General features: G+C 36.1%; 1 protein-coding gene across 1 annotated transcript in view; it reads right to left on the bottom strand.

Annotated features, from left to right (window-relative positions):
• Positions 1-23,751, bottom strand: part of FAM171B (family with sequence similarity 171 member B) — a 59,228-nt gene that overhangs the window by 10,300 nt on the left and 25,177 nt on the right. The window contains exons 2-4 of the mRNA XM_069469885.1: positions 10,457-10,690; positions 8,110-8,202; positions 4,666-4,824 (exon numbers count right to left, since the gene is read on the bottom strand). Coding sequence (XP_069325986.1) covers positions 4,666-4,824; positions 8,110-8,202; positions 10,457-10,690 — 486 coding nt within the window. The remainder of the gene's footprint in view (positions 1-4,665; positions 4,825-8,109; positions 8,203-10,456; positions 10,691-23,751) is intronic.

Here is a 23,751-nt window from a genome sequence, read left to right on the forward strand (position 1 = left end):
TACCGAAATTGTTCCAGAAGATCAAGAGAGAGGGAATCCTTCCTACCTCATTCTACAAAGCCAGTGCAACCCAGATACCAAAGCCAGGATACAACGACAAAGCTACAGACCAATACCTCTGAGGAACATAGATGCAAAAATCCTTAACAAAATACTAGCAAATGGAATCCAACAACACATCAAAAGGATAATTCACCACAATGAAGGGGGTTTTATCCCAGGGATGCAAGGATGGGTTAGCATATGCAAGTCAATAAAGATGATTCACCACATAAACAGAATTAAAAACAAACTATATGATCATCTCAGTAGATGCAGAAAAAGCATTTGATAAAATCCAGCACCCCTTCATGATAAAAACTCTCAAAAAACTTGGCATAAAAGAAACATACCTTAGAGTAATAAAAGCTATAAATGACAAACCCACAGCCAACAACATACTGAATGGGGAAAAGTTGGAAGTATTCCCCCAGACAACTGGAACAAGACAAGGATGCCCATTGTCATCACTTCTATTCAACATATTAATAGTACTGGAAATCCTAGTCAGAGCAATCAGTCAAGAGAAAGAAAGGGCATCCAAACTGAAAAATAGGAAGTCAAATTATTTTTGTTTGCTGATGATATGATCTTATACCTAGAGAACCATAAGGACTCCTCCAAAAGACTCTTAGATTTGCTAAATGAATTCAGCAGAGTCTCAGGTTATAAAATCAATGTATAAAAATTAACAGCATTTCTGTATACCAACAATGACCAAGCTGAGAACCAAATCTAGAACTCAATTCCATTTACAATATATGCAGGAAAAAAAAAAAAACCACTATGGAATAGATTTAACCATGGAGGTAAAAGATCTCTACAAGGACTATAAATCACTGATGAAAGAAATTATGGACAAAACAAATGGAAAAATATCCCATGCTTATGGACTGGAAGAATCAATATTGTTAAAATGACCTATGTGATGAGTGCGATGTGCACTGTCTAGGGAATGGACACGTTTGAAGCTCAGACTCAGGGGGATGGAGGAACATGGGAAATATATATAACCTGAACTTTTGTACCCCCATAATAAGCTGAAATAAAAAAAAATGACCATACTGCACTATATACGGCAATATACGGATTCAATACAATTCCTATAAAAAATACCATCATTGATATCATGCATTGATTTTTAAAAAGATGGTACTTCCTGGTAAGCAGCAACTCAGAGTAGAAAGAGCACTGGACCTGGAGTCAAATGCAATGCATACTGTTTTCTCTAAATGCACTCTAATATCCTTTCTGGATCTAATGTTCTATTATCTTTTACTATTGAATCTTGAAAGTTTGGCTGATTGGTTTAAAAGTTGTTATCTTTTTCATCTTGTCCTTTTTCTTTTTAAAGGTTAGTTTTAAAAATTGAGGTGATTTTTAAATGGCAAAAAAAATACCGTTTTCACAGAATTCAAAACAAAGATCCTAAAATCATATGAAACCAATAAAAGAGCCCAAATAGCCAAAGCAATCCTAAGCAAAAAAGAACAAAGCTAGAGGCATTACATTGCCTGACTTCAAACTATACAAGACAGTAGTAACCAAAACAGCATGATACTGGTACAAAGGTAGATCAATGGAACAGAATAGAGAACCCAGAAATAAAGCCACATGCTTACAGCCAACTGATCTTTGACAAAGTCGACAAGAACATACACGAGGGAAAGGATACCTTTTTAAATAAATGGTGCTAGGAAAATTGGATAGCCATATGTAGAAGAATGAAACTGGATCCCTCTCTCTCACCATATGCAAAAATTAACTCAAGATGGATTAAAAACTTAAATATAAGACCTGAAACAATAAAAATCCTAGTAGAAAACGTAATAACTCTTTTGGACATTGGCTTAGGCAAAGAATTTATGACTAAGACCCTAAAACCAAATGCAATAAAAACAAAAATAGATAAATGGAACTTAATTGAACTAAAAAGCTTCTATGCAGCAAAAGAAATAAACAAAAAAGTAAATAGACAACCTACAGAATGGGAAAAAATATTCACAAACTATGTGTCTGACAAAGGACTAATATCCAGAATCTACAAGGAACTCAACTCGGCAAGGAAAAAAAAACCCTTAAAAAGTAGACAAATGATATGAACAGACATTTCTCAAAAGATATACAAATGGCCAATAAACATATGAAAAAATGTTCAACATCACTGATCATCAGGGAAATGTAAATTAAAACCACAATGAGATATCACCTTACCCCTGTCAGAATGGCCATTATTAAACAGTCAAAAAACAACAGCTGTTGGTGTGGATGTGGTGAAAAAGGAACACTTATACACTGTTGGTGGAAATGTAAATTAGTATAACCTCCATGGAGATTTCTTAATGAACTAAAAGTAGATCTACCATTCGATCCTACAATCCCACTTCTGGGTATCTCCAGAGGAAAAGAAATCATTATGTCAAAAAGATACCTGTACTTGTGTGTTTATTACAGCACAATTCACAATTGCAAAGATATGGAACTTAAGTGCCCATCAACCAATGAGTGGATTAAGAAAATGTGGTGCATGTACGTACCATGGAGTACTACTCAGCAATGAGAAAATATGGAATAATGGCTTCTGCAGCAACTTGGATGGAACCAGAGGCCACTGTCCTGAGTGAAATAACTCGGGAATGGAAAAATAAATACATGTTCTCACTTATAAGTGGGAACTAAACTATGGCTGCATAAGGGCACACAGAGTTGTATAATGGACATTGGAAGCTCAAAAGGGAGGAGAGTGGGAGGCAGTGAAGGATGAAAAATTACCTTTGTGGTATAATGTACACTACTTGGATGATGGACACACCAAAAGCCCAGACTCCACCATTATATGATATATACACATAACAGAATTCAACTAGTACCCACTAAATCTATTAATTTTTAAAAACTATTTTAAAAAAATCAAATAGTTACTGGATCCACATTAAGGATATTTTAAATGTAATCTTAAAATGTTTTATAAACAGGCTACACAATATAACATTAACAAATTAATATGAACCTAAGTTATCTAATTCTCTCAGAGCCATCTGATTTTAGGGCACTGGAATCCAATTCAATGTTTTTAAAAACCAACAACCAAAAAACCATATCTCATTAGTATACCCAAATACTCTACCATACCACATCATCAATGCAGATATGGATTTGAAACATCTGGCCCTCCTTCCTCCAAGACCATCTGCTTCAAGGCATGCTAGCACAAACAGACCCACCTGTACTCCTTACGTAAAAAACATTCAGATCCAAAATGCAATTTTTAATGGGTAGATTTGACAATTAAACATGAAACAAAATCATTATGCAATGTTGTTATTTGATAAAAATTATGTCTTGATAATATACTTAATACTATAAATGAAAGAATATAAACTTGGCTTCCTCAAGAAGCAGACCCTGAGATCATTTGAGTGCAAGTAGTTTATTTGGGAGGTAATCCAAGAAAGCACCTACCCCTAAGGGGTGGAGGCAAAACACAGCAGGAAAGGAAGACAACACACAGGCTATGTTATCAAGCAGGTTATCACTGTGGCAACTCCAGCTCAGGCCCACTGGGGACAGAAGCCGGCTCAGAGTTGTCCTAGCCAAACCAGGTCTTGTCTGTCATTGGTTGAGAGCTTGCCCCAAGTGAGGGCCAAGCCTGCTTCCTGGACTAGGGGATGCCCGCAGGCAATCACAGATGTGAGTAGAAAAAACATAGGTTTGTTACAGAAGAGTGAAGGTCATCTGGCTGAGGCACTGATAGCATTAGCTGCAGAAGATTTAAAAAAAAAAAAATACACACACACACACACCAAACCCTATCCAAACAAAACACTTATTTGCCCTTATTACTGTCATTTCTGGCTGCTCCTAATATGAAATGAATCAAAAATATGACACAACTGAAACCATCAAAATTGTCTGAGGTGATTTTAAAACAGTGGAGTTTGTTATAACAAGTGGCAGAAATGATGGAACAAGTGATGCACACAGGGAATGTAGAGTATTTTTAAGACAGTTATTCATGAATGTATTTTTAAATGTATATTTCTATCATTCTCTTAACTTTTATATTATGACAGCCTTATGTTAGACCTGTTGATTCTGGAATACATATATGTTCAATATTTATATTTTACTCAGAATAGCAAATACATATCAAAAGAAAAAAGCTTACTCCAATCTCTAAACTTAAATTTTTTATATCAATCATTGACATTTCACATATTAATGAGTGTAAGGTCAAAATATGCAAAGATATGTATAAACTTCAAATCAAATTTTGATTTTTAAAAGTATTTTTAATTTGTAAAGTTACACAATAATTATTTATTACACCTTGCTTAAGATCCAAAGCAGGTATCAAATAAAATTTAATGAATTTAAATGAAATCAAAGGAAATTTCCATTAATTTGAAATAATGTATGCTGAAGACTGGTATAATCTTTCTTTCATTGCATAAAAGGGGATTTCTTATAAACATTTTAATAACTAGATTTGTTTCAAAAGTTTCATGTATTCTCTGAAGTATAAATGAATATCAAATATCTAATAGCTATCTAAGTAAACAAATATTTGAAAGATTTATGTGATTTTCATAAATATGATTACATTATACAAAAGTGAGATAATACCTGGTTTATTGAGAGTAATTCCAGTTGTATACAGGAAATTGTCCACTTTCAAAAATTGTTGTAGAACTGTAAGATAGCCAGTAACATTGCTAATGTGATGGTTGTCAGGAAGTTTAATTAAGGCTTTTGAAAACTGAACACTTGGTTGAGATTTGGCATCTGAAAAAAGGAAAACTCATTAACAAATAGAAAAATGCATGTCAAACATAGCATCATTGGTCACAACATTTTACTTTAAAAGCAGCAGTTATAATCATTTCTAAACATCACTAACATCTTCTCATAATTATTTTAAATTCAGAACCAACTAAATAAGAAATTTCCTTTTCTTTAGATTACACAAGCCACCCTTGCATTACTTGATTCTGCTGCCCAGAATTTCCTCACCCATTTTTGGGTTTCACTCTAGGAAACACCACAATGATCATTTTTTGCCCATGTGGCTCAGTTGGGGTCTCATTTCTGTAACAGGAATAGAGTTGATGGTGCATACCAGAATGGCCTAAACCAATTTAAAGCATCTCATTATTGTCTTAGCCACAGTGATTTGTTCAGTGATGGGCCCTGTCCCAAGCACAGGTAATGAGATGCACTGTGAGTTTTGCTTGGACATGGCAGTGCTGGGGGGAGGGCAGGCTAGCTTTTCCCCCAGTGGATCTTATATGAGCAGGTATGTATCTGGGAGTTGCAACAGCCACCTTGTGACCAAAAATGGAAGCTCATTTGAAAATCCAGGCAATATTCAAAGAGTGGAGAGTTGAAAAATGGAGAGAGTAAAACCAGTTATCAATTATTTCTACTAAGTCCTGATCAAGCCATATCCAGTTGGTCCTACTCTAGATTTATCAATTATTTGATAAATAAATGAAGGCTTCCTTTGGGCGTAAGGTAGTTTAGAACTCGGTTTTCAGCCACTTACAACAGAAAGTATCTGACATGCAGCCACATATTTAAGTGACCAGGTTTCTCTATCAGATAATTAATCATGCATTAAAAGTCTTCCAAATATAAGGCATTCAACTTATAAATATTATCTCAATAACTTCAAATTGATTATTTTCCAAAATTATCAAGTGAGCTCAGTGACAATATTGATATTTCTGTAATCAACACATTTTAACAATTCAAAGATTAATTTAAATCATTACAAATAAAAATTATCAAGAACATCAGCTTTTGCTTTGGACTTTGATAAGATCACTAATAAAGATAAATGTAATCAGTTAAATTATTAGAATGAAAAAAGTTATCAGTTTTTAAAGAGTTGCAGGACAATAAATGAAAAACTAAGAGAATCCTAAATCACTTTATTTCTGATGTGTGAAGCTAAAATACCACCTGGAAAATAGCTAAACAATACAACACTATTATACACTGTTGTTTGGTTAAGTTGTTTAAGAGCATAATCTGATGCCTTCTGATCACTTGCAGGTACTATCCACAACTCACTCTTTTAAAATATGTGGCTTAATTATGTTGAAGATCCAAATTTCTTACAACTGAAAACATGTACACCAAATGAAATATCTAGCTGAGCTTATGTAAGGTTTTATACATGCCTAAAGTTTTATATTTTTCCTCCTTTTACAAAAAATACATTCACACACAGGGCTAACATACTTTCATTGTACAAATTGAACACCTTCCTGATGAAATAGCTTATGGAGGTTAAGAAGTGAGGATTTTTTTTTTTTTTTTTTTGAGACAGGATCTCTCTCTGTCACCCAGGCTGGAGTGGAGCGGCGTCATCATAGCTCACTGCAACTTCAAACTCCTGGGCTCAATCTGCCTGCCTCAGTCTCCCAAGTAGCTGGGACTACAGGCTACACCACCATGCCCAGATAATTTTTCTGTTTTTCGTAGAAACAAGGTGTTGCTATGTAGCTCAGGCTGGCCTCGAACTCCTGGCCTCAAGTGATCCTCCCACCTCTGCCTCCCAAAGTGCGAGAATTACATGCATGAGGCACCAGGCCCAGCCAAGAAGTGAGGAGATATATCTTCTACAAAAAGATTTAACATCAGAAACATCTATCCTTTCCTGCTTGGCCTTACAAATGGGTGACCTCTTAGGGAAATGAGGTGGTAAAAGGAAGTGATCTGAGAATTCAAGAGGTTTCATGGTGTTCTCATGGAGACCTGCCAAGGCACGACCAGTCCTGTCCATACAAACAAGCACTCACCATTGCTTGATCTCACACTGATCCATGTCATGAATGCCAGCAGAAACTGCAATTGCTAATGGTTTGAAGAGGCCAGTAAGAACTAGGAATGTGTCAAAAGACTGAAGAGATACTGTAGAGAACCTTGATTGCATTAGGGCCCCAGCAGCATAAACTACAGCCTCTCTCTGCAGACGTAGTTCCTATTTACTTTCCATCCTTTCACACACAGCTCCACATCCACTGATGCCCCCGTGAGAGCTGTGATTTGGAAAGGACGACAGAGCTCGTTCTCCTATCTGCCACACACCAGCAAAATCAGTGGCTCAAAATTCGGCCAGACGCCTTGGCATTTCAAGAGCAAAAGATTCCACAGCCTCACTCAGTAAATGACTCCAAAGTTAATCAAGCCCTAGTTTAATTTTTTTTTTTCCAACAGTAGTATTAGGTTTTCTAGTTTAATATGTTAGGAATAAGTATGAATAAAATAGCATCTAAAAATGAAAAGAACTTTCACAAACAGTTCTCTTCGTCATGACTCTCTTATTGGACTCTACCTTGAGGATTTTCTCACTTTACCAGTCATTGCTATTATGCATTAGACCTAAATATTAATTTACCAGTACAAAACAAAAAAGCAAATTGTTGTCATTTAGAGGTCATATGATATGCAGTAAAAGTCACAGCATTCGGAGGCTTCTCCTAAGCACTAGTTGAGGGGTTTAGGGAGGTGAGGTAAGAACGAAACCACCATCTCCATGGTTGGTAAAGCAGAATTGCAGGAAACAGCTTGAATCAGTACCCCAAATAAGGCTTTCTGCACCGTTCCCCTTGGGATATGCATGTGAGGCAAATCATGTCTGCCCAGTGTTAGGCCTCTCCCACACAGGCAGCAAGATTAACTCAGGACTAGAGGCACCCTGCACATCAGAGAGCCGCAAAGGTCTGAGCAACATGTGTTCTCTCTTTTCCCAATTTCTCCCCCCACTGAAACCTCAGTAAGAGATGTGATTTGGAAAGAAGGACAGAAGCTTTTTCCAATACTTCCAAAAGTCAAGCATTCCTATTTGGGAGGCTAAAATAGTAAAGGAAAAATTGATTACCACTACACAAAAAAAATCATACTATTAGTTTGACAGTACAATAAAGACTGGTTCACAGTCAGTACTAATTGCTGATCAATTTAGATTTTTCCCGTTATAATTGACATTTATTCATTAGTCAAGAAGTACAGTTAATAATAACTTTAAGTGTTTTCTTACTAAGTAAGAAGTATTGTACTTACCAGCTAATTTTCCAGTAATTAAAACAGTGTCTTCAAATAGCCATATATTTGCTTGGCTTTGTGGGAACAGTGAAAGTGTAACTGATGAATATACTGTGAAATATAGCACAATTAGAATATTTTATTTAATGTGGGAAATAAAACTGGGACAAATACAGCTCTGTGACAGCGAGTCCTAAAAAGTGGGGAAAAAAGAAAAAAAAACTGATGGGAAGAACGATTCAAAACAAAGGAGGAAGGAATATAAGATATGATGCAGGAAAAAGGATCACAATAAAATGAGAAGAAAACACTGGGCATCACTATGGTATTTCACTAATCTTTTCTATTTCCTATAGTAGCTTGTACCAAGGTAACTGATGGTGTTCTATAACTAACTCCAAATGTAAATGATCAGGTTAAATGCTTGCATAACCCTCTGTTATTCTCTCTCTATAAGTTATTTGTTATTTACTTCTAACGATTTTTAAAAATTTTTTTTCTTGGCTCCATGATTCAAGGTTCTCTAGATAGAGACTACATCCACTCTTCATGTTTAACTTCCCACATGAGCACAATGCTCTTCTGCACATGGTACGGTTTGCCAAAAGGACTCTGAGTTGGCAGAGAAGGAAACAGTTTAATGCAGAAAATGATTCACAGGCAACCTTTGGTAGTAACACAGCATGTAGCCGAACCTGCCTGCAAGAATAGACAGCTGAGCTATGGTGGGATGAGTAAGTGCAGATCACCTGAAAGACAAATTACTTCAAGATCTGGAGCAACAAGCTGGGACAAAAGAGCATTCTATAAACAAGAACAAATCAGATAAACTTACCAATCTTGCAAAAGAAAAATAAGTTTTGAGGAGTTATTCAAAGCACAAGCTCTCATTTGGTATCTCTCCTGTATGCTATAGAAGTATTTAAAATTAATAGAAATAACACAGTATCCTCAAGCCTCTCAAATGAAAACACACTTGCATGGAAATGTTTTTAATATTTTGAGATATTGCAAAGAACTTTAAAAGAAATATGGAAAAAGGGTAAAGTACAAAAAGTATACAATGATGGGAAGTAAAATGAAATATACTTTTCTTCCACAGGAAAAAGTGAATTACCAAATGAAAGTATAATTTCAATTTCAGAATACATTAACATTTAGACTGATAAACAGTTTTATTAAATTGGGGAAGAGGTGGTGGGGTCGTAGCTTGGACCTCAAGATGATGATAAGTAGAGCATTATCCCATATTTGGATACTTTCTTAGTCACAGGTAGCTTAAAAAGGGACAGCCCTGACAGTTTTTTAAGGCTACTAAACTTGAAGAGAATCTTTCTGAACCTCAGTAAAACTTAACATTCAGATTTCTTTTCACTTAAAATTTTTTCTTATTATAAAAGGGATGTAATGTCCACTTTGAAAAAGTTGAGGAATACTGAAAAGAATAAGAAGAAAATGATGGACATTGCAATACCACGACAGGGACAACCACTAATGATATTTTAGTACAGCTCTTTGTTGATTTTCCCTGTGTGTTTTTTTTTTTAAATAGCAAGTACGATATTGTATATAGAATATTTTTACTCTGCTCTTTTCATTTAATAACATAAGCATTTCTATCTCTCAATAAAAACTTTTCATAATATTTTAATATTTTTTAAACTTTTTATAAACTTTTAAAAAAATTTTTCCAAGGTGAAAAATCTAAAAAGTGTGTATTTCTTTGGTGTACAGATCTTAGATTATTAGGGAGACAATAACACATTGTCATGTTTACTAATCATTTGTATGTCCTGTTTTGAAAATTGCTAGCCCATGATTTTGTCCATTTACCTTATTTAGGTAGGGCCTTGACATTTTCTCACTAATTTGTATTAATTCTTTGCATATTATAATAAATATACCACCCCTCATTGTTTCAAATATTTTTCCAACCTCTATTGCTTTTTATGTTTTTAACATACGGGGCATAGGCCCTGTAAATGTGGTGCCCTTTATAAAACAGGCCCAACGGACCTCGTTTGTCTGTTCTACCCCGTGAGCACACAATAAGAAGTCAACATCTATAAACCAGAAAGCAGGCCCACACCAGACACCAAATCTGCTGGCACCTTGACCTTAGACTTCACAGCCTCCACAACTGTAAGAAATAAATTTCTGTTGTTTATAAGACACCCAGTTTATGGTTATTTTGCTATAGCAATCCAAACAGACTAAGTTTTCTTTAAACAGGCACTCCCTTCTAATGTCCCTATATTGACTTCACTTAGGCACTCTCATTTTCAGCTTACCAGAACAAGATACTACCAAAACAGAGGGGAAAAACATCCTTCATACTTAGTGGATACACTCATTAAGTACTTACTTGGCATTCTTCCGGTCTTCCAAGGCAGAGGGGTCAACACGTAGCCATCTTTGTAAGCAATAATAGTTAAGCTGAGTCCTAATTTATAGGGTACCTTTATCAACACTGCACCATTGTTTTTAGTTACTGTGGAATTCGTCTTCGTGTAGTTTACAAACACTTCTACAACTGCCTGACTCAGGTACTGACGACTGATGATGTCATTCACCTGGACTTTCAGCATAAATACAGACACTGAAAAAGAAGAAGGCAGAAAGTGCAGTGTGTTATATCCTAGACTGCGTATGTCTATACTTTAAATGCCATTCAACATGTCTGAATAACAGGACAAAACTTGTTAAATTTAGGAAATACGTATTTATGGATGGATAAAGAAAAGTAAAAACATTCTAACTAATTCATTATTCTTCCTGGAACTAAATAAATTTGCATATAGTCAAGCCCTGCATAATGATGTTTTGGTCGATGATGGACCGCATATATGACAGTGGTTCCACAACATTATAATGGAGGCCAGGCACAGTGGCTCATGCCGCTAAGCCCAGCACTTTGGGAGGCCAAGGCAGGAGGATCACTTGAGGCTAAGAGTTTGAGACCAGCCTGGGCAATATAGTGAAACCCTGTCTCTACAAAAAATTTTTAAAATAGCTGGGCATAGTGGTGCGCACTTGTAATCCTAGCTACTCCAGAGACTAAGCCAGGAGGATTGCTTGAGCCTAGGAGTTCAAGGTTATAGTGAGCTATGATAATGCCATTGCACTTCAGCCTGAGCAAAGAGCAAGACCCTGTCTCTAAAAAAAATATTCCAATTGCCTAGTGATGTTGAAGCTATTATAATGTAGTAGAGCAATGCATTACTCACGTGTTTATGGTGATGCTGGTGTAAACAAACCTACTGTTCTGTCAATTGTATAAAAACACAGTACATACAATTATGTACAATACAAAATACTTGATAATGACAATAAATGACTATGTTACTGGTTTATGTATTTACTGTACTATCTTTTCTATCATCATTTTAGAACGTAGTCCTTCTACTTATAAAAACAAACCTAACTGTAAAACAGCCTCAGGCAGGGCCTTCAGGAGGTATTCCAGGAAAAGGCATTGTTACAATGGGAGATACTCCATGTGTCATTGCCCCTGAAGACCTTCCAGTGGGACAAGATGTGGAGGTAGAAAAGAGTGATATTTATGATTCTGACCCTGTGTAGACCTAAGCTAATATATGTGGTTGTGTCTTAGTTTTTAACAAAAAACTTTACAAAGTAAAAAAATTAAAAATTTTAAAAATAGAAAAAAGCTTATAGAATAAGGATATAATGAAAGAAAATATTTTGTATAGCTGTACAATGTGTGTTTTAAACTGTTATTACAAAAAAATCAAAAAGTTTAAACATAAAAATATATAAATAAAATAATAAATAAAAATATATATAAATACATATAAAATAAAAGTTACAGTAAGCTAAGCTTAATTTATTAAGAAAGTTTTTTTTAAATAATTTTAATGTAGCCTAAGTGTGCTGAACAGTATTTATAAAGTCTACAGTAGTGTACAGTAATGTCCTAGGCCTTCACATTCACTCACCACTCACTCACCATCTACCACTTTTATCTTTTATATCATATTTTGGCTGTACCTTTTCTGTTTAGATACACAAATACTTACCACTGTGTGGCAATTGCCTACAGTATTCAGTACAGTAACATGGTGTGCAGGTTTGTAGCCTAGGAGCAATAGGCTACACCATATATCCTAGGTGTGCAGTGGGCTATAGTATCTAGGTTTGCGTAAGTACACTCTGTGACGGTTGCACGTCACAAAGAAATCGCCTAATGATGGATTTCTCGGAATGTATCTCCATCATTAAGCGACACATGTCTGTATTTATTATTAATAAGGCACAATATTATTACTCCATCTTTTTCTATCAATTAAAAGGAGAAGAAAAGAGAGCCATGAATAACAAAAAGACACAGGTTCTCTCTTAAGAAAAACACTTTTTAACTTTGTCTCACTAATTCTAATGCTTTCAAGTTATGTAGATCTAATACTAATTCCAAATGCAGTCAAAGTTCTTAGAATAAAATACCATTTATGCATGGTTCACTATTTTATTCCATCTTCTGGAGAGCAGATGTTTTTCAGTTCCAAATATCAAAAATGTTTCTCTAAAATATTGAAGAGCATTATCCATTAATTATACAAGAAAAACAAAACTAACATAAATCGAAAAAAAACAAGAATTAAAGCCAGTTTATACCTAAACCTCTGGCCTTACTCCTCAAGTATAGATCTTGACAACGTGTTCATAGATTTATACATGATGATGTCCACTTAAAAAAGAATGTGTACCACCAGGAAAATGCCATTGCTAGCAGGAATCATGTCTTTGCAAAAGATGCTTTCTCTTCCCCTGCAAATGGGCTCTGCAGTCAGTCAAGGTTCACCTTTGCCATTCCCTAGATGCGTGACTGTCAGTGAGTTACCTTTCAAAGGCCATGTGCTCATCTGTAAAATCAGGAGACTAGCAACTACTCCTAGGTAATAAAATGAAATAATGCAAGTAATGTGCTCAGTACAGTACCTGGCTATCAAATGATTATTAGTAGTAAAAACTATTACTCCACAATTGGAGACCACAAACATTAGAGCACATTGATTAGAAATACTTAAGGATTGATTATGCTGCTATGTATCTGCATAAACAAATCCATTTTTACCCAAGGTAATTTTTATCAGGAATAGCACATCAGATAAAAAATCCTAGTTAAACTTGATTGAGCCTCATTATTGCTACCAAACTGTCGTTATGCCTGTCTGCTCTAACTTTGTTCAAATAAACTGGACCTTAAGTTGCTTTTGGATCATAATGAAGACATTTTAAATACAAATAGAACCATTGTAATAACTGCCCAATTCTAGGGAAGGTACAATCCACCAAGCTAGAAAAGAGAATAGCTCTGATTCTTTTAGGAGTCTAAAAATGGGGTTAAATGTTAACCAAACACTTCTGTGTCTATAGATTCAGACACAAACATTTTCAGTATATTTCTTCTTACGTATGATAAAAATGTTTAACCATAATATAAAATAAAATGTGTTGAGGGTTAATGAGCCAGGCATTGTGTCCATTTTTACATGCATTACTCCATTTACTCTTCAAAAACCCACATGAGAGAGATGCTATTGTTTTCTTCATTTCACACATATTGGTAACTGAGAGTTACAGCAGTTTGAAAGCATCGTGGCTAACCCACAGCAAATGAAAAAACAAAACAAAACAAAACAAAAAACCAGAACATAAACTCAGGACCATCTCCCCTCAAAGATTATGCTCGTAAACCATTGCAACACATCTGCCTGAACATACTCTTAAAAGCAACTATAATCCCAGTTTAGAGTGTGGAGATGCAAGAACTGATTGGGAAAAGGAAAGAAAAGAAAAGAGAGGATTATATCCAATCATACCTTAAGATGCGGTTCCATTAGCCAGTGTGAGATACCATCAGTTTCCTGAACAATATCATATATATGCAAATGTAAATATGGGGAAGAGATTCCAAGGTGAAATACAGATAACTAAAGTTTATCCACACCTCTGCTCCTTCAGCATTTTTAATGATAATAGACAGCCTCGCAGGAGGTCAAATTATTTGTGAGCAGTCATTACTATCATTACTCTAAAGAGACAAATTGAGGAATATCAGGTAGTAAAAGGTCAGTTAAGTCTTGGGCCTTAACTCCAACTGTTCCTTAAACTATTTAACTCTTTTTCCCTTCATATTATTAATTCAGCCTATTACTATTACTTTAAAATAAGTAAAATGTTTTTTAATAATTTAAAATCAAAAGATGATGAAAGGTTGGGAATAAATATATGTGCCTGGTGCCATATTATCACAAAAATCTCAATATACCTTTGTAAAATATACAGTATCAAGTCTATTTTACTGATGAAGAAGTGAGGATTCAGACAGGTCATGCAAACGGCTCAGCCTCACAGATGGTAAGAGGCCATGTCAGCCTTCAAGTGCACCCATGAATGACTCCAAAACCATCTCTGTACCACATACCAGTAGGTCTTGGGGACACACTTCTAAAATTAACTCAAGTAATACATATTTGAGCAATCATCATTGAGAACTTAAATTCTCACTTAACATCAATTAAAAAGAAAAAATAAAAGTGTCCCCTGGCCACATACGTTCATGTCAAACCATGGCCTCAAACTCAAAGGGGAAATATAACTCTTGGGTAAAAAAAATGAAGATTGAAATACATTATATATGACATGATGGGCTTCTAAATCAAATGTACTTGAATAGGTCCATCTAGTACAAAAAACTATTATAAATGTAGAGAATAAGTAGATGCTGTTCAATTCAAAATAATTCCCCCAGCCACCCAGCCCCTAATCCCCCAGTCAAAATTTATTGAGCCATTGGCATAAAGCACTTACTAATACAGGCCAGACAGAGTCTATCACGACCTCAAAATGTGAATAAGGATACACAGAAGCTAATGTTTGCTGGAGCTGAATTACCTTAGAGAGAAAGTCTAGGAGACCCTACCATTGTGCTTTCCAGCACTTCCCTGGTACCTCTCCTTCCAGAAGCTGGGCTGTGCAGCCCCTCCAGCAGATCAGTGACCTACATCATAGCCCTTCCCTTTGTTTCTTGTAGCCAGAGTCAGTTTCTGTTGCCTGCTCCTTAAGTAAGCACATTAGATGATATAGGGTACAATGTAAATATAGCCTATTTTATTTACTAAGCCACATTATCTGTTACAGATATACATCTTTTATAGAAAGTGAAGGAAGTATAATATAAAGTACCAAAAATATGATAAGCCATATGAGAGAGAGACTGGACATAACTAACAGATAAGGGAATTAGGATTCCCTATTAAAATTGGATAATGGGTCTTATTCAAACCAAATGTACCTACAATGGCTCCTTCAACAGCATATTCAGAAATAAGACTTGGGGAATTTTTATTAATTCATTTGCTTCAAAGATCAATTTCAGAAATTCTTAGAGCCTTTGGATTTATAGACAAATCCCAATGTGTGGTGACATCTTAAGTTAAATTCACAAAAAAGCTCCGCATATTCCATCTGTCTCATCCTTATAAAAGTAAAGTTGCCAAGAAAAGACACACTAAAACCTCCTGACATTCTGAAACTGAGTTCAATATATAAAATGTTTTCTAAAACATTTTCTGATCCAGAATGGATGATTTTATTTTTTCACAAGTAATAATAATGTTACTATAGATTTGATGAGAAAATAAATCTATTTACAAAAAAAGATTTGTAAGGATCAAATCTTTGCTATCAAAATCACAATTCCCCTTTCTGATGAGATCCCGTGTATCTGTACCTTAGATCACTTAGTAACTTAGTGCATAATGTAGGTATGACCTTCAGGGTCCTCTCTAGCTCAACTTGGAAAAACCTAACAAATTATATTCCCATTGTCTTCTCCCAAATCCCTTTTAAGTGAAAGCTGACATCATAAATCACAGGTTTTATATATACATACATGTTTATTTGTGTGATACACCCATACATATCCAGTCCACTGCTGGAAACTTTATACTTGTTTTCCAATTTCATCCTAATACAGACCTGCAAGACATGTTCCAATATTAAGGCAAGGAAAATTGCATGGCTAATAAGGGTATAGCCAGGATTCACAGACAAGTTCCTCTGACTCCAAGTGCCACGCTCTTTACTTCACATCGTCTCTCTTTGAAAAGCTTTAGGGATTTGGTTTTCATCATATTTACTAATTTATTTTCTCCCAACCAATGCCGAGAAGGAAATGCTGACTCTGAGCCTCTTTTCCCCATTTTCAAGCCTGGTTTGTCTCTCACCCCAGCGCAAGCTACAGCAAAAGCAGCCTTTAAAAGAAACAAACAAATAAAAAACCTTGGCTAAAAGGCTGGTCACAGCAATTTAAAAAGCATGAGCAACTCTTTTTTCCTTCAAATAAAAGGAAAAGTTATAAAGAATTACCTGCTCGTGACTTACACAGGATGCTTCTGACTTCTGTGGTGTCAACTGTTGATCACACAAGCAGCACTGGCAGTCAGACACAATCCACACCCATGACAATCCCCCTTATTAGTTCTCTCCTCCAACAAAAATACTCTGGCATTTAGATGGGGCAGATTCCACGATTAAATATATGATTTTCCACCAGAGGTGCTTTTGTCTCCATAATCTATCTACTCTTTTCTGGTGTATTTTTCAGCTTTCCATGAACATATTATTTCTCTGTCACTTAATGATAATCATTATGTCTTGCCCACATAATCTTCTTTTCAATATGTCACCACTGGTTTAAAAATGGTTCAACAGCAAATGATTTCAACTACAGACCTTTAGAAAACATATAATCTAAATGTTGAGAGAAACAAGTAAAAATAAAATGCATACCAATGGGCTAGGTCCTGAGGTTGCTGGAAAAGATTTAACTATTTAACACATGATTAGAAGCATTGTTAAAGTAGTGAGAGTTATCTAAGTTCGAAGAATAATAAATAGGAATAAGGAAATGTTCTAGAAAAAGCATATCAGAACCAACACTATATTATGGTTCTGCTATAAAATACAAATAGGTAACTCAAAGTCCAGAAAGGGTTAAAAAAAATACTGCTAACTATATATTTGGGTGACATCTACATCTTGATGTGGGTGGGCTGATAAAATTACAATCCCACTTCTTTTCAAGACAATCTGACGTCATCCCATTATGCTGTTACCATTATGTAGGTTACAACTGCGCACACAGAGAAGCCACCTCATTTTCAGATTTCTCCCATACAAAAACTCGCCTACTTCTTTTCCATTATGTTTCAAGTGTCTACAGGAATTTCATTTAAAGTATTACAACTTTTTTCTTTAAGAGATGGGGTCTTGCTCTTTCACCCTGGCTGGAGTGCAGTGGCACAATCAATCATAGTTCATTGTAACCTCCACCTCCTAAGCTCAACAGATCTGCCTGCCTCAACCTCTCGAGTATCTGGGACTACAGGTACATGCCACCATGCCTGGCTAATTTTTATTTATTTCTTTGTAGAGACAGGGTCTCACTATGTTGCCCAGGCTGGTCTCAAACTCCTAGCCTCAAGCGATCCTCCCCACTGGACCTCCCTAAGTGCTAGGATTACAGGCATGAACCACCATGCCTATCCTACAGCTTTTTTCCTTTTTGGAACTATAATGCTAAAATAGAAGCTTTTATAAATAGATCATTGGTCAAATTTTTTAAATATAATATTTAAATGAAATAAATTCAAAAAACTTTATCAAGTTTTCTGTATTCTAATAAGAACTAGAAAAATGGCCGGGCACGGTGGCTCATGCCTGTAATCCTAGCACTCTGGGAGGCCAAGGCCGGTGGATCGCTCGAGGTCAGGATTTCAAGACCAGCCTGAGCAAGAGCGAGACTTCGTCTCTACTAAAAATAGAAAGAAATTATCTGGCCAACTAAAATATATATAGAAAAAATTAGCCGAGCATGGTGGCACATGCCTGTATTCCCAGCTACTCGGGAGGCTGATGTAGTAGGATTGCTTAAGCCCAGGAGTTTGAGGTTGCTGTGAGCTAGGCTGACACCATGGCACTCACTGTAGCCAGGGCAACAAGGCGACACTCTGTCTCAAAAAAAAAAAAAAAAAAAAACCTAGAAAAAAATAAAGAGCCCCAAAATACAGTGAAGTAAAACGGTTGGGAACAATGAGAAATGTGTACTTACATGAATGCTTACTGTTGATTACCTACTTTCAGTCAAATCTGCACTAGATATATATTGGGATTACAAACATTAATAGAACATAGTCTTACCTTGAAATATGTTCTGAGGGGAAACAACATGTGAAAAAACAGTACTGCAGAATTTCTGATACCTCCTTCTGATAAAGGAGGTAGAAAAGCAATATTGAAACAGACAAAAGAACTTTCTATAGTATCTAAGTCTTCTAGAAATTAATTTAGAATATGTATAAAAATTCCTGTAAATATCCAAACATATGAATCTAATATCTACTTTGGAATCAGTTCACCCTATCATTGTTTGAACAAAGAGAATGTCACCATTCTGAGTTCAGATCCCCTAAGGGCCTGCTCATGCATTCTCACCTATTTCCCATGCTATGACTTTTTGATCCATTTCTGTGGAGCCTTTATGGTAAGAACCCAAAAGATGCCAGTCTTCTCCTTATGACCCAAATCAGGCTTTACTGATGGCATTCATCGGCCTACTTTGCTCTCTACCACCATTTTCACACAAAGAAATCTTAGTTTAGAGCTAATTATACAAATATCTTAAGATATAAAGAGAAAAGATCTGCTTCCAAATTTATATGTCTAGGTATTTAAAACCTTTAGTAGAGACATAACCATCATGCTTTCACTAAAGAGTAGATCAATTAATTCCTAACTCTTTAGGTTGGTGTTAACAGTCCTCTGAGATCTGACTACCACCTCCCTTTCCAGCCTTGTTCCCCACTAATCAGACTCTCATATCAGGGACTGGCAAATCATAGCCTGCAGGCCAACTCCGACCACTGCCTGATTCATTTATGTATTACCTATGGCTACTTTTGCTACAATGACAAAGCTGATAAGGTGTCAGAGGCTATATGGCCAGCAAAGACAAAAATAGTTACTATCCAGCACTTAACAGAAAAAGTTTGCTGAACTCTGCTCTATATTGTCACATAAATGGGTCATTGGTCACTATCCAAGACCAACACAATTTCCTGCTACAACATCATTATTTATTTATTTCTTCCTTCTGAAATGCCTTTTTTTCAAATCTCTACCTGTCAAAATCCTAATCCACCCTTCAAAATTTAAGTCAAATGCCCCTTTTTCAAATAAATTTATCCTTATCCCAACCAGATGGAATTTCTTCTGTACTAACTGATCTAATGGCACATGATATATTCTGGTGTGTATTTTCCTTTTCTGTGTATTTGTCTCTCTCTCTTTGTAAGAGTCGGCTTCTTGACAGCCAATATTGTTTCAAACTCAGCTTTGAGTCTTACCAGAGCTTAGTAAGGGTTAGCATGTGGATACTCACGGAATGGAAGAAGGCTGAGGAGAAAGAGAGGGAAGAAGAGAAGATGCATAGGAGGGAGAGACGTAGAGAAAGGAGGACCAAGAAGATCAGAAGTGTCCAAACACTTGGGATAAGAATGGTAATTCTCAAATTTTGACAGGGGGCACCAGAAATTATGGCCAGCTCTCTAGCCCCACTATTGGGTGTAGAATTTTAAGCTTAATCCCATGGTTGCTAGTGAAAAATAATTTACATTACTGTAACAATTACAATAAATAAATCTTAAGATTTCTTTTCCTTTTAGAAATTAATACAACTTTTCCTTCTTTTTCATAAGAATGTTTCACCTGGAAATTTTGACTAGAAAATACAATTTTGACTACAGGATGCTACTAGGAAGTAGCAAAACTTCCTGAATACATATAAGACAAACATATCAAAACAGAAATTAAATTAAAAATCTTACTTTTAGTATTATAAAACAATACCAACAAAGTAGTTTTGCAAGTTGTTCTCCCAGGGTACTAGCACAATTTCCCTCTTTAATTGGAATGAAGGCTGAAAGTTTAGAAAAGAGTTGAGAACAACAAAGGAGCTTACAAAGAGAAAGGACCGTATTATTATGCACTCTGTAAAGGAGCTGTGTGGAAAGGGTTTAAACAGTTTGATCTTTAGGACATTTCAAATATGGACACACAAGCCTCCTTCTTTTAAAGGAACAAAGGGTCCTGAATCTAAAAAAATTTTAAAACTCTCAGAAAAATAGAAAAGCCTCCTTTTCATTGCTTAAGCCTCAGATTGGATCCAAAACTCTTATTGGCTTTGGGACTTAAAAGAAAAAAAACAACTGTGTATATATGAAGCAAAAACAAATTTCTTTGCAGTAAACTAATATTCATAAGAGAAAATGTCAAATCTAAAAAGAAATTAGAGAGACAGAACATGATCTCCAAAGGTATAAAATGTTACAGAGCAAAATAAAATACACTTTTTCTCTATTAGGACTGAAAGCTTAAGTAAGTGTGATTCACCAAAACTAATGAAATGGATAACATAAAAAGAGCCTTCACAACTTAAGACTAGCACATAACAGACGACTCAACAGGGAACAAATGAGAGAGCTGAGCCATTACTATTTGGACTCAAATCCTTCTTGCCTACCCAAAGGACCCTTTTCCTCAACGGAAATAAATCAATCTGACTCAAGCTCCTAAAACATATTGTCTAAGCTCACTCCACAGGCATTTATCATCCTGACTTGTTTTTTCTTCCCAATTTCTCATCCTGCCTTAGAATCACCTGCAACCATTCATTCACTCAATTTGCTCACAAATTCATTCAACATACATTTATTAAGCATACTGTACATGAAGGCACTAGGTAGGTGTGGAGCGACAAAGAACCTATAGCCCAGTAAGAATAGTTGCAGATCATTTTTAATTTAAGTGTTTGAAAAAGCACTGGTCACAGCTGCTATGTAAGTAAGTGCTGGGCACCTAACTCAGACTAAGGTAAGAAGGTTCCTTTGTGGAGACAAAACCAGAATTGAGTTTTGAAGATGGAGTGTGGGGGAGGAGTGAATAGCTCCCTCAGAGGCCTGCTCTGAACTAGAGCATTCTCCAGGGCAGGAGGGGATGTTGAGGGGCTGGGAGAAACAGATTTTCCTTTTCCTTTGAACTAATTTGGCATCACAGATGAAAAGAAGGCTGAGAGAAAGAAGTGAAATTTTTTTCTAGGGTAACTCAGGAAAAATTCTAAAAGACCAAGGAAAGGACAATGAGGTTAAGAAGAATATGTAAAGAATCTGCCAAAAACAGAAATATAGGTGAGCAGAGAAAACATGAGAAGCAGATATTCCTCCTTAGAGGAAAGATGGGAGTTTAGGAATTTGTTTAGCAAGCACATGCTGACATCATCCTCTATGCTCAAGAATGTCCTTGTCTGCATCTCTAAACTCATTTCTCCTCCTTTATCCTCACTCACTTTAATCCACAACCACCTCCTTATACTTCCTTGAACATGCCAGGCATGCTCCCACCTCCAGGTCTTTGCACAGTCTGTTCCTTCTTCCTAGAATTCTCTTCTTCCACCTACCTGAATGGTACTCCCTCACCTCCTTAAAGTCTTTGCCAAAATGACACGTCTCATGACTCCCATCCCCCCAATGCCCCTTACCCTGTGTTTCAGGGGCCCCAAGACCACCTTGATTCACCAAAAGGACTCACAGGTCCTTTGACAGGTTATGGTTTATTACAGCAAAGGATGAAGAGTAAAACAACAGGTAAAATATATTTATGGCAAGTCTATAGAGGTTAACACAGAACTCTTGAGTCCTTCCCCTTCTGGGATTGCACAAACCATGCACTGTCTGTAGCTGTGAGCTGCGGGGACTCATGGAAAGTGTGTCTGTATAGGGAAGGCCAACTGAGTATTAGGGTCCAAGGTTGTCATAGGAGCAACAGTCATATGTAACACATTCCTGTTACATAATCAGTCATGGCACCAGAAATGCAGGACCCTAGCATAAATATCAGGTGTATAAAATGAACTTGCTAAACAATCCTGAGAAATCTTTACAGGCTGGAACAGCATACTCCATTGCTCCAGCCATATAAAACATCATCAGCAATCAGTAACATAAGGAACATTCGGAGGGCCATATTCCCAGGAGCTGGCCAAGGGCAACCATGGTTTCAGGCTGCAAGACACACAGGACTGAGGAGCCAGACCTGCTGTGTTAATATACTTCTCACACCCTGATTTATTTTTTCCATAATCTTTTTCCATACTACCTTCTTAACACATATATACTCATTATGTTCATTTTCTGTCTCCCCAACTAGAATGCTGACTCTATGAGTCATGGGCTTTTTCATTTTATTTACTGCTGTATCCTCAAATATCAGTACTTATTTATGAATGAATGTATGAGTAATTGAGTTAATGAATGAATTCCTTACTCTTGTGACACTAGGTAGGTAAGTCTTAAACAGAGGGTGGGACAAGGAGATGTGTAAGCAACCACTGAACATTTGTAAGTTATATATTTTAAACAAAATATGAATTCTTTGATTCTCTACCATTTCTTTCTTCAGCAACTTCAACAGATTTGTTAATTCTTGTAATGTTGAAAAAGGATTCAAAACACAAGATTAGGGCAAGCATTGTTGTTTTTGCTTAGAAAAACTAATATATGAAGATTAAATTCCATCAATTATCTATAACACAACTTTAAGTAATTAACTGGGAAAATACTGGAACCAAAATTGAAATTGGCAATAAAAAATGAGAACAAGTAATATAGGTGAAAACAAAAAGGCTCTGATAAGGAGGAAAGCCCCAGTTAGGAAAACAAAAAACTTTTGAACATACAGTTGTTATAAAATCTATTTCTCACGGACTTAAGTTTCTTAATAAATTACTATTTAAAAGGAGTCATCCACTAGGATTCTTTGACTAGTACATGTTTGTACCCCAGGTGTTTCAAATACATTGACAGTAGTACTTCATGGGAGAGACAAAAAGACCTCTAGGGAATTAACAATTTCTGCATGTTCCCTCTCATGAATGTAACAATGGAAATCAGGTTAGACTTGTCAGCTAGGCTACAATACCCCCTTGGGGATGAATTAAACATGAATTACTTGAATTGGATACAGAGTACTCTAGCCTCCTTTGCAACTTAATGACTCAGTGTCTTTAAGTATTCCCAATTTAGTATAATTGATGGATGAAGTCTGGAGAGGACTACATCATCCCCGTGCTAAAAGGAGAATGAAGCTATTGCTGCTTATATAATTAATATGCTGAAAAGGATTTATCATCTAAAACTGAAAATGTCCCCCCAAATTATCCCTTCCAAAAATTTCCCCCAACATTTCTAAAAAGGATGCAATATCCCCAGACAGCAAATAACTGTAAAGTGTGATTACTATTTTAAGTGTGATTACAATTCTGAGCCAGGGGACCGGGAGTAAGAGAGAACTCATTGGAGTCCATGTCAACACATTTCAACAAAATGGGCTTTAAGGTAGGGTCAACCATCTGTTCCAACTGGGATGGCCAGTGGTCTCCAACCTCCTGCCAAGGGAACTGTCCAGCACTGCCCAAAGGCCATCATGTCTACGTCTCACCCAGTCCTCTCTATCCTGCAGAGACACGTTTTCTTTATCATTCCTGTAAGGTGCATTCAGTTTCAAAAACATTCAAATGTA

Source organism: Eulemur rufifrons, chromosome 1 (assembly GCF_041146395.1).
Source record: "Eulemur rufifrons isolate Redbay chromosome 1, OSU_ERuf_1, whole genome shotgun sequence".
NCBI lineage: Eukaryota > Metazoa > Chordata > Mammalia > Primates > Lemuridae > Eulemur > Eulemur rufifrons.